General features: G+C 47.1%; 1 protein-coding gene and 1 non-coding gene across 6 annotated transcripts; one reads left to right on the top strand and one right to left on the bottom strand.

Annotated features, from left to right (window-relative positions):
* Window positions 1-711: 711 nt before the first annotated feature.
* WFDC3 (WAP four-disulfide core domain 3) lies at window positions 712-18148 on the bottom strand. 5 transcript variants are annotated; one of them, XM_003936451.3, is made up of 7 exons: window positions 18098-18148; window positions 15248-15324; window positions 14212-14340; window positions 13421-13567; window positions 3466-3600; window positions 1844-2029; window positions 712-947 (listed from the first exon to the last, which is right to left on the bottom strand). In XM_003936451.3, the coding sequence occupies exons 2-7, from the start codon at window positions 15315-15317 to the stop codon at window positions 931-933; spliced, it is 684 nt and encodes a 227-aa protein (XP_003936500.1). In that variant the 5' UTR covers window positions 15318-15324; window positions 18098-18148; the 3' UTR covers window positions 712-930. The 5 variants fall into 5 exon arrangements, with proteins under 5 accessions (XP_003936500.1, XP_074262686.1, XP_074262688.1 ...); XM_074406585.1 differs by having other exon boundaries at window positions 712-2029; window positions 18098-18133; XM_074406587.1 differs by having other exon boundaries at window positions 15248-18127.
* On the top strand, window positions 5192-5316 carry LOC120368008 (U6atac minor spliceosomal RNA). Its single transcript, XR_005582239.1, has one exon. It is a non-coding gene; the product is annotated as a U6atac minor spliceosomal RNA (small nuclear RNA).
* Window positions 18149-18169: the final 21 nt, after the last annotated feature.

Here is an 18169-nt window from a genome sequence, read left to right on the forward strand (position 1 = left end):
AGACAGGGTTTCACCAGGTTGGCCTGGCTAGTCTCATACTCCTGACCTCAAGTGATCCTCCCACCTCAGCCTCCCAAAGTGCTAGGATTACAGGCGTGAGCCACCATGCCCGGCCACTGAGTTTGTGTGCCTTCTCCCCCTTGTTTTCATACTGGCATGTGAAATTCTGGTTTCTACCGAGTTCAGAACATTAATCTCTTTTAAGTAGAGTAGACGTATGTCAATATTGCCTGGTCTGAAAAAGAGTGGCTGGCATGAGCCTCGCAGTGGCCATCCCAGAGGCACCCATGGCTCCAGGACCTCCAGGCAGAGGTTGCAGTGAGCCGAGATCATGCCACTGTACTCCAGCCTGGGCAACAGAGCGAGACTACATCTCAAAAAAAAAAAAAAAAGTAAGAAAGAAACTATTTACTCACCCCTGTTCCACCCTCAACCAACATTCTCCAATAAAGAAAGAAGTCCAGCAGTTCTAAAAAAGGCTGACCTCGCCCCTACCAGGGCTTGAGGAAGACGTCTACAGCAGGTCACTCTCAGTTTACTTTCCACCCATCTCTCCCCTAGCCACACCCAACCAACACTCATTTTCAGTGTTCTCAGAAAGAACAGATTACCCATCTGTCCTAAATATGTAAATCAAGTAACCCCACAGGCATGCTGATCCCCTCTAGCTCTCCCGTATCATCTGAGCCCTCAAACAGCACAGACAAGAGGTCAGCACTAGCCTTTATTGGGAAAGAGAAGCACCACACACCCAATGCCCAATCCAGGGCTGTTTCCCACGCTCCAGGCAGCAGCAGGAGGAGAAGCAGAGCAGAGAGGGCCATGAGTGCCCCTGGAAATGTCCCAAAAAAGCCCCAGGATGCCACCCTCTCTTGACTGCCAGGAACAGCTTCCAGAGTTACCAAAGAAGCTCCAGACAAATCAGCACAGCTAGGGCACTGGGATCTCTGCAAGTAGAAGAAGTATCAAGTCACAGCTGTGCCCTCCTGGCTTCAGTTACCCAACATGCTTCCCCTCCACCGTAGGAAAGCTTGGCCTATATTGTTCTCAGAAGTTTTAAATGGCTCCTTGCTTCCCAGACGATCCAATCCCAACTAACACTGCAGGCTCTTGTTATTCAGATGTCAATCTTATATCTCCTGTTAAAAAAAAATAGAGATATGGCCGGACGCAGTGGCTCACGCCTGTAATCCTAGCACTTTGGGAAGCCGAGGTAGGCAGATCACCTGAAGTCAGGAGTTCAAGACCGGCCTGGTCAATATGGTGAAACCCCGTCTCTACCAAAAATACAAAAGTCAGCCAGGCATGGTGGCAGGCACCTGTAATCCCAGCTACTCAGGAGGCTAAGTCAGAAGAATAGCTTGAAACCAGGAGGCAGAGGTTGCAGTAAGCTGAGATCGCGCCATTGCACTCCAGGCCTGGGTGACAAGAGCAAAACTCCATGTCAAAAAAAAAAAAACCCTCAAGATATGTCTGTGCCTTTACACACGCCTGCTCCCACTTCTCCCAAACATATCACACACATTCCCACTGTGTTCCTTTGCCAGCAGTCACCAGATTACCTGTCTGGCATATTCCTGTGCTATCCTCACTTTGTGACATCTGCCTAGGCTTAAGGACCTCAATCAAATCCCACCTTTCCCACAAAGACCTTACCAGGGAGCCACACCTGGCAACAGGTGTCAGCCTGTACTGTTTGTATGAGGGTTCTCATCTGTGACATAGGTTCTTTCTCTCCAGCCAGACTTTTCCTGGCCTTCTGAAGTCCCCTTCCCAGCACCTAGGCCAGTGCTTTGCACACAGCAGTTGTCTATTATCGTTGATGGCAATGGACAGTACTCACTTAATTCAGAATCAGACCTCCCAGTCCAGTTGGGGTTCATGGTCAGTTTTGGGGGCAGGACTGGTGGGGCACAGAAGCGGCCACAGCCTGACTTGCAACACTTTTCTCCAGCTTGACAATTCTCATCCATCACACAGCCGACAATGCACAGGCCCACCAGAACTTTCGGACAGTCACCGTCCCGCCCTGTGGGAACAACAGGCACAGGTAAAGGGACAGGACGTCAGCTCTGCCATCTCCATGTTCCCATCCAAAACTTAAGACACAGAGGCTCCAGGTCATTCAACCCCTGACCCTAACTAGACCCAACTCAGCTGGCTGGGAAACCATGGAGTTGGAGGATCTGAGAATCTTCAGGAACCCAGGAGACCTCTGAGCCCACAGTTTTCAAATGGTGCCCCAAAGGGAGTTCCCAAAAGGTAACTTGAGGATTGACACCTCTGCAGGTTTGTGGTGGGGGTGGGTGGAAGTATGTCAGAGGCAAGGCTCCCAGACCACCACCCTCTCCCCTTCTGCTTGGGATTCACAGAGTCACTTCCTCACGGTGGCCTCCTCTGCCATCCTAGACAGGGTTTGATGTCCCCGCTTTGGGCTCCTGTAGCACCCTGTATGCTTCCTCTCATCGAACTTTACGGTAATTCATTAATTCTCTTTATGGTAATTCCTTATTTAAAAGGAATATGTCTATCTTCCCTGATAGGCTATAAGCTACATAAGAAAAAGAATCTGTCCTCAGCGTTGAGCATTGCCCAGGAATCTAAAGGGACTAAGAGAGCACCAGGGTCAGTGATTTTTTAATGGAGAACACAGTGCCTGGCACTCAAAGTATTTGTTTTTTTAAAATGTTGAAGAAACAAAGGAATTGGAGCAGGAATGCTTTTATCTGTTTATATATATGTTTCCAACTAAGATTTTATCTGGGGTAGGGGAGAAGCTTTTTGTAAAAAATTAGATCTGAAAATCAATGATCTTGGGCAACTTCCTCATTTTACAGATAAAGAAACTTGGGCTAGAAAAGAGGTTTGCAAGGCTGGGTGTGGTGGCTCATTCCTGTAATCCCAGCACTTCGGGAGGCCAAGGCAGGCAGATCACCTGAAGCTGGGAGTTCAAGACCAACCTGACCAACACGGAGAAACCCCATCTCTACTAAAAATACAAAATTAGCTGGATGTGGTGGCACATGCCTGTAATCCCAGCTACTCAGGAGGCTGAGGCAGGAGAATCACTTGAACCTGGAAGGTAGAGGTTGCAGTGAGCCAAGATCGTGCCATTGTACTCCAGCCTGGGCAACAAGAGTGAAACTGTCTCAAATCAAAAAAAAAAAAAAAAAGAGCAGTTTGCTTACCCAAGGTCACAGAGCAAAACAAGCAAAACCTCAGTAGGATCAAGATCATAAGCCACACTGCCTGTCTTCTAGCCCAAGTAGTTCCTTCTGCCCCACAGTGCCTTCCCCTAGTTCTTTTAATGCCCACAGACCCCCCTTGGCCCCAGAAGGAGAGATTACTTTGTGTTGAGGGACTAGAGGGACAAGAAGAATGAGAACCCAGCTCCTCCCAGGAAGGGAAGAGAAGCACTCTTCTCAGGAAATACTCAAGGATTTCTTCCCAAAAGAGCCAACATACCTCTGTCAATGTCTCCGAGGCAGGTGTGGCCACAGCCGGTGCTGCAGCATTTATGCCCCTGGGGACAGGATGCATCCCCATCACACAGCTCCTCACACGGAAGCGGGTTGGCAGGACATTCACCAACAAACTCTGCTACAGAATCAAAGCATTGGAGCCCAGAGATGCTCAAGGCCACAGTATGAAACACATTTTTCATTGTGTCCCATGTGTATGTTTATATATAGTTGTATATTTATAAACATACATTATTACAGACATAATGTACATATTTGTGTGTCTCATATATCTACAATACATTCTGAATTTTTTTATTATACTTTAAGTTCTGGGGTACATGTGCAGAACATGCAGGTTTGTTACATAGGTACACACGTGCTATGGTAGTTTGCTGCATCCATCCCCCTGTCAGCATTCTGAATTTTTTAAGACATAGTCTCACTGTGTTGCCCAGGCTAACATGCAGTGGCACAATCATAGCTCATTGCAGCCTCAAAATCCTGCACTCAAGGGATCCTCCCACCACAGCCTCCTGAATGGCTAGAACTACAGGCACATGCCACTATGCCTGGCTAATGTTATTTATTTATTTTGTAGAGACAGGGTCTCACTGTACTGCTCAGGCTAAAGTGCAGTGGCACAGTCATAGTTCATTGAAGCCTCAAACTCCAGGGCTCAAGGGATCCTCCTGCCTCAGCCTCCTGAGTGGCTAGGACTACATGCATACGCCACCATGCATGGCTAATTTTGTTTATTTCGTAGAGACGGAGTCTCGCTATGATCTCAGGCTGATCTCTAACTCCTGGTTCAAGTGATCCTCCCACCTGAGCCTCCCAAAGTGCCAGGATTACCAGCATGAGCCACCCTGATGTTTTATATTCTATTTCTTATTTTCCCTAATTACTAAATTGCTTTCAGGACTCACCGTTTGCAAAACACCGTTCGGGCCTAGCCCACTGTGGCAAAAGTTCTTCCTGAATTCTCCCTGTGGCAGACATCTACACTGGTGGTCTCCAGTGAACTTTATCTCCTGGGATTCATGCCCTTCCGTGCTTCTCTGGGCTTGATCATATGACTTACTTTGACGAATGGGACATTAGCAAATGTGATGTAAGCAGAGGCTTGATAAGCACCTGTATACTGGGGCTTGTCCACTCGGAATCCTTCTTCTTGGAAACCAGCTGCCATGTTATAAAGCTGCCATTTTATAACTACGCTATGGGATGAAGAGATGCCCCAAGGAGACAGAACCTACAAGAGAGGTCATCCTCGACACTGTGGCTCCAGTTGAGCTCCCTGCTGAGCTCCCTGAATGTAGCTAAATGACTGACCACAGCTACATCATGTGGGAGTACGAACTGCCCAGCCAAGCCCAGGCAACATACACAACTGTGAGAAAGAACAACTATATTGCTTTAAGCCATGAAGTTTGAGGATGGTTTGTCATGCAGCAATAGATACCTGATACCAAGTTTATTCTGAGAGGTAACAGGTCCCGCTAAAATGATTTGCTTCCCTATATTCCTTTGCATCTAGGGGTGACCACAAACAAGGACGTAAACTGGGAAAACTCTGTATTCCTGACACAAGGAATACCCCATTCAAACTGCTCCCTCACTTCTTTCTTCTTCCAGTCCAAAGACAAACATGACATGGAGAGACAGAGCAGCCTTCTTTCAATGAGGAAGCAACTTAGCACAATGAAATAGTCAAGAACTACAATGGAGTGTTGTATGAGAGGAGAGCAGTTAGCACTCGCCTCCACAAGGATGGAGGAGGCCCTTGGGCCTGACAACACACACACGGTTAAAGCACTGCCGCCTACTTTGTGGCATCTAACCATTGTTGTTTTTTTTTTTTTAAATAAATAAATAATAAAATTAAAATTACAAAAAAAAAAAAAGAATTGCAAAGTAGAAGAAGGGAAATAGTTTCATCCTTAGCATCATGGAGCCACCATCCCAGCCTTAGGACTTCTTGTTATATGAGAAAAACAAACCCCTACATGATTAATTTTCTGTTGTGTGCAGCCAAACACATTCCCTATGAAGATGATCAAACTCAGAGAAGGCTTTTGCCTGGAACTGCAGAGTGAGTCAGAAGGAGGGCAGGGCAACACTCAGCCTCTTGATTTGCAGTAAAGTACTTTTTCTATTACACTATCCTTAAAACATGCAAGCAACTGGCCAGGGCCCCAGGTGCAGGCACACCCAAAGAAGGCCACATCCAAACCAAACCAACTCACAGCAACTCATTTGTCTTAGTGTTTATTTCAAGTTTCTTAAGAGAAAGGTGACAGGCAATTAAAGATTTCATAGGAAACCACAGGAAGACTGGCCCAGTGCCTCTGAGTAGGAACAGGTAAGTATGATTGCATACAGCTGGCTCCGGGAAGGCTGCCATGATGGAAAAAGCAAGTGTTGGAATCCAAGGAGAATACGAGCAGCGGAACAACCAAGCCGCCGTAACCCTGCACGCCGGGGTTTTCCTCAACAGCCCCTACTTCAAATATCCTGTGCTATTGTGAGATTACATCAAAACTACGTGTCCTGATTTTTGACTCAGAAAATGTGGTCACGGTAACCACCAAATCCATCTCCCTGGACCTCCCCACCTGCTTGACAAACACTGAAATCCATTTAACGAGGAACAAAAGCCTTCTATCCCACAGCGGAGAAGGCTGAGTGTAAAAATCTCCCTGGTGGAAAAACCTGGGGACATAAACTTCTCATGGAATTAGGCCATGTGCCCTAGAAATTGAGAGCACCACACTCCCCGGATTTCACCCTTTTGCTGAGCTTGGCCCTGAGATGACCAATGCCAGGAGCTCTTGGCTACTCTCTGCCCTCATCCTCAAGACCAGGCATAGAGCACTTGCCTCTATCCTTTTCCAGGCCAGACTTCCTGGAGGTCTGGAGGGTCACAGCATCTCCCTTTTGACTAGTGCCCAGCACTGCCACCCCGTCTGACACCCTGCCCTACACAAGAATGCCTGCCACACAATCCCTTTCTCTCAACTCTAACACCTGGAATTAATGGGGCCTTACTACCTCCAAGCCAGATGACACTGCAATCTTGCTTTGTCACACAGCCTGGGATACAGTGATGCAGTCGTGGCTCACTGCAGCCTCAAACTCAAACTCCTGGGCTCAAGCAATCCCCCTGCCTCAACCTCCTGAGGAGCTGAAATATAGGCACACACCACCAGCCCCGGCTAATTATTTTTATTTTTTGTAGAGATGAGGGTCTCACTATGTTGACCAGGCTGGTTTTGACCCTCTGGCCTCCAGCAATCCTCCTGTCTCAGCCTCCTAAAGTGCTGAATTACAGGCATGAGCTATCCATGACTGGCCCTTTGTACCTCTTGATACTCACCTGAAATCTGGTTGGTCCTTTTCCTATCCCCATAGACTTACCAAAACCTGGTGGATGCCATTCTTTCAGCCAGGATCCTCTGTCTCACTCTCCTGGCTTTGCCATGATAGGTAAGCTCAGTTCCTCATAAGACATGTTCCCCAATCACCTCACAATTAGCTTACCAGGCATCAGAAAGAGAAATAGGAATGGTAGCCAGAATGGGGATGGCAGTTCCCCACCCTCTATCTGTACCCATCCCAAGACCCCAACCTCTCACCAAAAAAGTAGTGAAGCTGAAGCCCAGGAAATACTCACTCACAGTCTGTCCTGCTGCCTCAGCTCCAACCTGCCACTATGTCTGAGAGAAAGATACCAGTTACTGTTGGTAAAGTAAAATTTCAGCACTTCTGAATCCAAGAAGGGGCCTCTGAGCTAACAAACTGACTCCTTTCTCTTGCAAAGAGAGAGACAGACAACCAGAGATAGGGATTGGCCTGAGGTCAATGGTAGCAGAACTGAGTCACAAATCCCAGCTCTGACATAAGGTCTCATGCCCTTTAAACCACATCATGGGCCCAGCACAGTGGCTTACACCTGGAATCCCAACAGTTTGGGAGGTTGAGGTGAAACACTTGAGGTCAGGAGTTCCAAACCAATCTGGCCAACATGGGGAAACCCTGTCGCTACTAAAAATACAAAAAAATTAGCCGGGCGTGGTGGCAGGTGCCTGTAATCCCAGCTACTCGGGAGGCTGAGGCAGGAGAAACGCTTGAACCTGGGATACAGAGGTTATAGTAAGCCAAGATCATGCCACTGCACTCCAGCCTGGGTGACAGAGTGAGACTCCATCACACGCATGCGTGCGCGTGTGCGCATGTGTGCACACACACACACACAATGATCCCCTACACTGCAGCAAGGATCACACGAAAACAAACCAAGAAGTACTGGGACTCACTCTGCTCAGTTCTTCCAAAAGAGAAGACCCAGTGGTAGATAGTTTTAGGAGTTAGGAAAAGTTATCCACCAGTGTGTGGGGAGTCCGCGAGACCACTTACTTTCAGGTTTAGTGATTCATTTGCGGGACTCGGTGTACAGTCACCCATGGCTATGATTTATTACAGCAAAGGGGTACAAAGAAAAATCATCAAGGGAAAAGTCCAGAGGAAATCAGGTACAGATTTTCCAGAGTCCTCCCAGTAGAGGCACAGATGTACTTAATTCTTCCAGCATGGAATTGTGACACGTGTGAAGTGTTTTCTACCAGGGAAATTCATTAGAGACTCATTATGAAAGGTCTATATTGGGGGCTGGTCACTTAAGCACCTTCTGCCTAGCACATACCAAGATTCCAGACTCTCGGAAGGAAAGCAGACGTTCAGCCTAAAACACAATGTGTGCACAGTTTAGGCACAGTGAGCCACTCTTATCAGTGAGGGTAGTACAAACACCCCCAAAATCCAACTTCCCAGAAGCCAGCCAAGCGCCAACCTTGCTGGCAAGCCTTTTTTAAGAATAGCAGTCTCAGGCCTGCTATGTTAACTCTTTTCTGTACAACCTGCGGTGAGGTTTTAGAAAAAGGTCAGCCAGACACACAGGGAGGCCATCAACCCACATAAAAGATAATACATATGTGATAATACGCAAAACAGAGGGTCACAGGGGCTCTGGAGTGGTCAGGTTTCAGGCAGTGGGGAGGTGAGCCATGAGGGGGCCCAAGACAACTCTAAGACCAGAATCAGAATCTTCACTCCAAAACCTCTTCCCCCCAGGTTGTCCCTGTCTGAGTAAAGAGCACCGCTATCACCCAGCTGCTCAGGCTGGTATCTACCACCATTCTTGATAGCCCGTCTCCCTCAATGCCTACAGCCACTTACTTCCTCACTCAGTCCCATCAATTCTACCTTCACAAACATGTAAGCCTTCCATTTTTCTATGTCTGCGTTATCTCCGCCCCAGCCTAAGCCCAGATCGTTTCTCCCAGCCTGCCGCAATAGCCTCCTACTGGTCTTCCGTCTTCTACTCTTGCCCTGTCCATTCTTCACATACTGGCAGTGGTCTTTTTCAAATAAAAACTGGACAAGTCCTCTCCTGCTTTTAAACCCCCTCGAAATCTTCCTATTGCACTTTATTAGAATAAAGCCTAAAAGAGAAGCCCTGAAGACCCCCCAAAGTCTGGCCCCTGCCTACCTCTCTAACCTCAAATGAAAGCAGCCTCCTTCTCTTTTCTTCCATTACCTTCACAGCATTCATCACGTCTTGTGGTTATGATGTATTTGTTTTCTTGATTATTTCCTGTCTGTCACGCCATGAACAAGCACCAGGGGGACAAGAACCACGGCTGCCTTGCTCACCACTGCAGACCCACACGCCAGGTAGGGTAGCCACACTCAATATATAGTGAACACGTGAATAAATGAGTGAGTAAACAGACAGATCAGGCATCAGATAGGTGGGGATATGGTGGACCAGAACACAGAGGTACTTGGCATGACCATATGAGCTCTTGAACATCATTTGGCAGTCTGCAGACTTTTTAAAATGCATTTCTGGCCGGGCACAGTGGTGTGTGCCTGTAGTCGCAGTTTCTCAGGGGCCTAAGGCCGAAGGATCACCAGAGCCCAGAAGGTTGAGGCTGCAGTGGGCCAAGATCACGCCACTGCACTCCAGCCTCGGTGATAGAGCAATAGCTTATCCCCAATATATAAATAAATAAAATGCATTTCTTCCCAACTGCATTATCACTCTAGGAACTATAAATATCCTTATCCACATTTTACGGATCATAAAAGTGGGGTGCAGAGAGATGAAAGGACTTGCCTAAGGCCACACAGCAAGCAAGCAAAAGAGCCAGGATTCAGACCTATGTTCAGAGTAGAACAGACTCATGAGAGCAGGACCCAATGTCTGCCCTTGTCCCCGGGCAACCTGTTGGCCCTCCACTTTGCCAAACAAACCAGCACTGGCTATGATAAACCTCTGGCAATGTCAGAGCTTAAGGAAAGCAGAAATTTTTCATAGCCCTGGAAGGACAGCTTCCTGTAGAGTTAGGTACAACAACCAGTCCTGTTGGGTGAGTGGCCCAGCCCTCCCATAGGGCTGGAGCTGTAAAAAGTAGTTCACTGCCAACGAAGTATCCAATATCACCTCCCACCAGGCTAGGAACCCTGCTCCGCCCTGCAGGCTCTGGGACATCTGTGGGATGTCACTATTCTAGCCTGCCTGCCAAGCTCCAATGGAAAAGGAAGCCCTATGTGGGCTGGCCAGGAGCCAGAGCAGCTCACAAGGTACTGTGCCTGGGTGCCAACCTCACCCTTGGCCCCCGCAATTCAGCCATCAGCTTTGAACACTGGGAAGATTGTACCAAGCCCTACAAGCCAGCAGTCAGTGACTTGCCTGAGACAGATTCCCAGAGCTGGGTCTCAAGAGTCCTGGCAAGGAGAACAACCTTCCATTCTCTCTAATGGGCAGGCTGCCCAAGATAGCTGCCTAAGCCAGGCACAGACAGACCCAGTGGATACCGGCAAGGGGCCTCCTACCTAGGGAGGTTTGACTGGAAGGAAAAAGGTTGTCACATGTTATAGAGCTTCAGAGTCTCAGAGAGGACATGATCAGGGAAGAAGAAAACCATCCTGGTTTTGGATAAAGGGGCTGGTTAGAAATTGCACTCCTACCAGGCGTAGTGGCTTACGCCTATAATCCCAACACTTTGGGAGGCCAAGGTGGGTGGACCACCTGAAGTCAGGAGTTCGAGACCAGCCTCGGCAACATTCTGAAACACAGTCTCTACTAAATCCAAAAAAAAATCAGCTGGTCATGGTGGCACATGCCTGTAATCCCAGCTACTTGGGGGGCTGGGGCAGGAGAATAGCTTGAACCCGGGAGATAGAGGTTGCAGTGAGCCAAGATTGCATTATTGCACTCCACCCTGAGCAATAACAGCAAAACAAAACTCAGTCTCAAAAAAAAAAAAAGAAAGAAAGAAAAGAAAAAGAAATTGTACTCCTGACCCAGCCTACTTAGAAGGCAAGAGGAAGAAAGTTAATATATACTGAGGGCCAAATACTTTACACACTTTGAATAATTAAAACAAGCCTCCAAGGTTTATTCTTTCCACCTTACAGAGAAAGGAACTAAGTCTCAAAAAGCTTAGAGACTTGCCCAGGGACCTGCTGGCCAGTAACTGGCAAACCTCAGGCTTAAACCCAGGCCTCCGACAACCCAAGCCTAGGATTTTCCACTCTAGCATGCCATCACATACACTCAGATGAGAGAATGGTTCCAGTTCCTTTAGAAAACATAATGAGGGACATTCAAAACAGCAGAGAAGAAGGTAAAATGCCTAGGCATAAATTTATGGAGAAATATTTTAACACCACAAAGCACCCTGAAATATGCAAAATATACCTGATCAATGGGAAGATATAAGGACTGAACGTAGGCTGGGCACAGTGGCTCATGCCTGTAATCCCAGCATTTTGGGAGCTGAAGTGGGCAGATCACCTGAGGTCGAGAGTTCGAGATCAGCCTGGCCAACATGGCAAACCCCGTCTCTACTAAAAATACAAAAATTAGCCGAGCGTGATGGCACATGCCTGTAATCCCAGCTACTCAGGAGGCTGAGGCACAAGAATCACTTGAACGTGGCAGCAGAGGTTGCAGTGAGCCAAGATCACGCCACTGCGCTACTCTAGACTGGGCAACAGAGCGAGACCCTGTCTCAAAAAAAAAAAAAGAAAACTGAACATTTTAGTACCATAAAACAGGGTAAAAAATATATATATTCGACATAATAATACCAGCAATTCTCCCTAAGCTAGTTTAATTTATATATCTAATATCACTCCAGTGAACACAGTTTTGGTATTTGGGAGTGAAGGAAGAAAAACAGACAATATTATAATAAAATATATTTGGAAGCACAAATAAGCAAAAGGAGCCATGAAAATCGTGAAACAAGAGGAAAATAGGAAGGTGTTAGACACAGAAGACACGCCATCAATTTCTAATAGGTTTTAGGGGACTCTCAAGAGAATGGAGAAGGAATAGAGCAGAGAGCCCTGTCACTTCTACCTCCAAATTTTCTCAACTGTGTCACCTTTCTCCATCCCCACTGCCACCTCCCTAGTCTCACCGGTCTATATCCTCAGCTGGCTTCATTCTCTCCCTCCCAATTCGACTCTAACCTTCCTAGCTTTCTTTCCATCTCTCAAATACGGCAAGCTCTGCCTGTGCTTCTCTCTCTCTCTTCCTGGAATGTCCATCAAACCCTTCACCCAGCTAACTTCAACTCCCCCTCCAGGTTGCAGCTTAAATGTCATTCCAAACATGCCATCCTCAACCACCCAATCCAATGTGAGTTCTCGGCCAGGCATGGTAGTTCATGCCAGCCTTTGGGAGGCCGAGACATGTGGATCACTTGAGGCCACGAGTGTGAGACCAATCTAGCCAACATGGTGAAACCCCATCTCTCCTAAAAACACAAAAATTAGCCAGGCAGGGTGGCACATGCCTGTAATCCCAGCTACTCAGGAGACTGAAGCAGGAGAACTGCTTGAGCCCAGAAGGTAGGTGGAGGTAGCAGTGACCCAAGATCGTGCCACTGTACTCCAGCCTGGGTAACAGAGCAAGACTCTGTCTCAAAAAGTAAAAAGACAAATAAAAGTGAGTTCTCCCCTTTACTCTGTCTCTCAGCACCCTTAATTTATCAGAGTTTGAAACTATATACTTATTTACATGCTTATTTGTTAAATCTCTTTCTCTCCCATGAGACTATGAGCTCCATGAAGGCAGGCATGGGATCTACCTTGTTCGCCACAATATACCGGGAACCCATCACTGGATCTAGCAAACAGTAAACACTCAACAAATACTTGTTGAAGAAATGAATGTATAAATTGAGAATTATACTGGGACTCTGCAAAAGGGAGAATGAATCTCTTTCAAATATCTCTCTACCAGGACCAGAATGAAAAAGAATGTGTTTCCCACAGGAGATGGCCCCGCTGTGTGTGTACACCGGGACATAAGAATCTCAGGAGCAAGCGCCAGGCGCAGTGGCTCACACCTGTAATCCCAGCACTGTGGGAGGCTGAGGTGGGTGGATCACAAAGTCAGGAGTTCAAGGCCAGCCTGATCAACGTGATGAAACCCCATCTCTTTAAAAAAAAAAAGGAAGAAGAAGAAGAATCTCAGGAGCAAATGAGCGGGGAAATGTGTGCCGCCTTCCATAGGCGTCAAGATTCTTCTTTCTTTTATTCCTCTCTATAGATTCTTAGCCTAAGATTTTAACAGAGAATATCACAACTAACTACGGGAACTGGGAATTACCCAACAGCTTTCAAAGCAGCCTGCAAATGATGGTAAGCCGAGGCTGCCCTCTGGCACCCTCCTCTGCATGCCCAGGCCACATATCACAACTCATCATGGCTTGTATACCCTTTGTATGTCTTTTTTTTTTTAAGTTCTCAGAATACAGCAGGCACTTTGAAAACACTTGTGTATTCAAAGCAAAGTAAAACCAACAAGTTGATATGTGCATATTTGAGAAAGAAACAAGCAGACCAAACAGAAAACTTGTGGGGACAGGGTTTCTTACCCAGCTTCTGTTTAGAGATTGGGACTACACAGCTCTTGCTGCAGCCAAATGTGCAGCATTTCTTTACACCTGGACATGTCTCATCAGTGATGCACCGTTTCAAGCAGGATTGTTTCCGAATAACCCTAGGGCAATCTCTTTTCCTCCCTGTAGCAAAAAGGGAGACAGCCAAGAAAAGAGAAATAATACCCACAAGCACAGCAGAAGGGAAAAACAGAAAAAGCAAGCCCTGAGCTTCATTTCAGCCTCTGACCCTGGTGCTAAGGCAAAGACACAATAATAACAACAATAGCAATAGTAAACGTTTACTGTAACATTTACTGAAGTTTACCTCGTGCCATGAACATCTCATTTGATCCTCACAATAATCCCCATTTTATAGATCAAGAAACTGAGGCTAAAAGCTTAAGGTTTACAAATAGCTGAGGCTTATTTAAGGCTTAAAAAGGTCTGCTTGGCTCTAGGGTCTACTCTCTTAAGGATTATCTTTTTTTTTCTCTTAATCATTATCTTAAACAGGCTTCCCTTTACAGCTCTTCCCTCCAGCCTTCACAGGAACTTTGAGTCCAAAGTAAAAGACATAGATAATCGATGTATTCTTTCCTGATGGAAGGCAAAGAACTGGGGGCACTGAATAATTAATGGAGGAGGGACCCTAAAAGAGTAAAGAAGTACTCTAGGCAAGCTAGACTTCAAGAGTCAACCTAAGAGGTGGGATGCTCTCTGCTTCTATCTATCCCAGAAGCAAGATCAGAGAGTACACCCAGATTTTGCCCTTGGTGCCAACATACCCTTAGGAATGTCTCGGCAGATCCGACCACAGCCTGTGGTGCAGCACTTCTGCCCAGCTGGACACGATGCATCGCCCTGGCACAGCTCTTTGCATGGGTTCTTATCAGGAGGGCATTCTCCCTCTTTCACTGCAAAAGATATCATATGAGTTTGGGGTAACTAGCCAGGCCTCAGAAAATGGGGAATAGAGGCCAAACTATTTCAAGGACATTCAGCCCCTCCAGACATCTCTATCCAAAGTATTTCTGCACCACTACACTCTAGCCTGGGTGACAGAATGAAACCCTGTCTCTAAAAAAAGAAAAATTCTGGCATCACCTTCTCCTCCCAGCACACAACTACTTTTGATTTCTTTTTTTTTTTTTTATTTCTTTTTTTTTTTTTTCTTTTTTTTTTTTTTTTTTGAGACGGAGTTTTGCTCTTGTTACCCAGGCTGGAGTGCAATGGTGCGATCTCGGCTCACCGCAACCTACGCCTCCTGGGTTCAGGCAATTCTCCTGCCTCAGCCTCCCGAGTAGCTGGGATTACAGGCACGTGCCACCATGCCCAGCTAATTTTTTGTATTTTTAGTAGAGACGGGGTTTCACCATGTTGACCAGGATGGTCTCGATCTCTTGACCTCGTGATCCACCCGCCTCGGCCTCCCAAAGTGCTGGGATTACAGGCGTGAGCCACCGCGCCCGGCCTCAGCACACAACTACTAACATACATCCACCACTACTAAAGGAGCAGCCATCCTGCAGATAACAAGAGAGAAAGGTTGGAATGATCCTGTTCTCATTTAATGAGTTCCAGGGAAAAGCTGGAACCTCTAGAAAGCCCAACTAGAAGTTCTATCTCCTTGTCCAGAGAGGGTAAAGAAAGTCAGGAAGAACTACCCAGGCCATCCTGAGAATCTGTTCATCCAGTCCTGTCCTACAGATGATCATCTCCACCTACGAGCAACCTTGCTCTGGGAGAAGGCAGGGGATGACTTCTCCTCTCCTCTAGTTACTTTCTGTTACTATTGGCTAGGGATCCCAAATGATAGCTCACCATGTTCTCCTGCAGTTATCCAGGATTCCAGGAACCCAAGAGCAAGAAGAAAGAGGCAGCTTAACATCATGATGATGCTGAGAGTTGGGATGAAAGCTCAGTTCAGGCCAGAGGTGTACACCTTGCCCAGAGTATCAGCTGAGGTACGGGCAGGACTAGGGATGGCCCCAAACCCAGACCCAGAGCCTTCCCTTTCACAATACTCCCCAAGAATGTCTTCTGACGAGAAGAAGAGGGATTGGCTGCAGAGTGTGGGAAAATTCCTGGCACTACCAAAGGGCACATGTGATGGGAGGATCACACTCTATAAGCAATATGCACAACACTCCTGGTTCATGAGGAACCTAGGGGGTAGCTGGAAACACAGAGGAATGGTCACTGGAATAAGAATCAAAGAGAGCCCCAAAGGGCATTGGAAGGACACGGCTTCAGCCCAAATGACAGAGGGAGAAACTAAACACAATACTTAAGAAAACAGTCAAAGCTGATAACATAACCCAAGCATAATAAAATTGTGGCTTCTATTCATCCTAGCAACCTAGAAAAGACAGAATGGAACAGACCACTCAGAAACTATCCAATACGCTGAGCTACGAAGATCACCTGAGGTCAGGAGTTTGAGACCAGCCTGGCCAACATGGTGAAACCGTCTCTACTAAAAATATAAAAATTAGCTGGCTGTGGTGGCACATGCCTGTAATCCCAGCTACTTGGGAGGCTGAGGCAGGAGAATCGCTTGAACCCAGGAGGCAGAGGTTGCAGTGAGCGGAGATTGTGCCACTGCACTCTAGCTTGGGTGACAGAGCGAGACTCTGTCTCAAAAAAAAAGAAACTATCAAAAACCTACAGAAAAGCAGTAGTTGAGTTCGTTAAGAACTAATGTAAAAGCACCAAACACCGGCATCTTTGTCCCTGTAGCCCACACAGGCCATTCGTGGACTGTATGAAGGCTAGCTGGCAGAACCCGAGAGAACAGTTGCTATGTCTGACTCAGTCCGCCCACACATGCCTCCTTTTTCTTTTTCCTCTATTTCTTTTTCTTTATCTGTCCTGCTCATGCATTTGGTCAGCTGTGACACCTAATGGTGTCTACTGGCACTGCTTAGTCCTAGGGACAGAGGATATTCAAGGTACAAGGTAAAAAACCTCCTTAGTAGGGCCAAAAAGTTTGAAGCCACGAAGTTGCCCTTATTGTTATAAGGCTGATGTGGCCTCAGGAGATAATTAACATTTGATGATGGCCTGACATGCGCCTAATATGCTTTTTGTTTTGAGACAGAGTCTTTCTCAGTCACCCAGGCTGGAGTGCAGTGGCCCGATCTCAGCTCACTGCAACCTCTGCCTCCCAGGTTCCAGCAATTCTCATGCCTCAGGCTCCCGAGTGGCTGGGACTACAGGCACCCAACACTACCCCTGGCTAATTTTTGTAGTTTCAGTAGAGATGGGGTTTCGCTATGTTGGCCAGTCTGGTTTTGAACTCCACTCACCTTGGCCTCCCAAAGTGCTGAGATTACAGGTATAAGCCACCATGCCTAACCTGCATTATATATTTTAATCCTCACACTTATCTTGCAGAGGTAAGAAAACGGATTCAGAGGAGCTAAGAAAAAATGCCCATAAGTGGTACCTACTGGAATGTCATAAGAGTAACTACAGACAGCATTGTCTGAGGGTTTACTCATGCTAGTTTTAAGCACTTTACATGAGTTAACTCACTAATCCTCACTGCAACCCTATAAACTAGATGCTGTTATCCCCATTTTACAGTTGGGAAAATGAAGGCACAGAGAGTTTAAGAACTGTGGGTCACACAGCTAATAAGTGGTGAAACAGAGACAAGCAGTCCAATTCCATAGCCAGTCCAATAGCCAATTTTCTTAACCACCATACTATACCAAATTTTAACCCAGATAGTTCTAACTGCAAGACTCATGCAATTTCCACTACTCTTGTATTGTGACCTGGAAAGAGTAACAGGTTCTACCACCATAAATGGATCCAATTATATTCAGGGATGTCTTACCTCTGAGACAGAGCTAAGGGAACCTTTGGAGAACTCCACCTTGTTAAGTCCCTGCATCCCCAGCCCATCCCAGAATCACCTGTCTGGGGACAGAGGCTCAGATCTTTGGGACTGATCAACACACAGCCTTCATTCTGGTACCTTCAGACACAAGAAGCAGCCACTAGGGTCGAAGCCTGGAGAGACCCAGTGAGTGTTTTGGGATGGTACGGACTGGAGGCCCCTTTGTTGAGGGCCTCAATCTTCGCATTAGGCCCACTCCAATGTTGGAGGCTGGGGCTCCAAAATATTAAAATCTTTTTTTTTTTTTTTTTTTTTTTGAGACGGAATCTCACTCTGTCGCCCAGGCTGGAGTGCAGTGGCACGATCTCGGCTCATTGCAAACTCTGCCTCCCAGATTCAAGAGATACTCCTTGCCTCAGCCTCCCAAGTAGCTGGGATTACAGGCGCGTGTCACCAGGCCCAGCTAATTTTTGTATTTTTAGTAGAGGCAGGGTTTCGCCATGTTGGTCAAGCTCCTGACCTCAAATGATCTTCCCGCCTCGGCCTCCCAAAGGGCTTAAATTGCAGGCGTGAGCCACCGCGCCTGGCCTAGCATATTAAAATATAGTTTTCAAAAACTGAACTGCAGGCGCCACTGTACCAAACTATTCCCTCTGCTCCCCAACCCCAGCCTACAGAAACCTGCTCCCTTCCTCCTACCCCGCAGTCATCCGCTGGCCTTGGCCCAGCGGGGAACATCCCTTGCCTGAACCGCCACTGAACACCCACACTCCACAATGGAGGGGCAGCCCTCCCGGGAGGAAGCCCCAACGACCTCCACGCACAAAGCCTCTAATCATCACTGTCCTCCGCAAGGGGCGTGGCTCGGTTCCCATGGTAACCCGCAGCTTCCGCGT

The sequence above is a fragment of the Saimiri boliviensis genome, chromosome 9, assembly GCF_048565385.1.
Source record: "Saimiri boliviensis isolate mSaiBol1 chromosome 9, mSaiBol1.pri, whole genome shotgun sequence".
NCBI lineage: Eukaryota > Metazoa > Chordata > Mammalia > Primates > Cebidae > Saimiri > Saimiri boliviensis.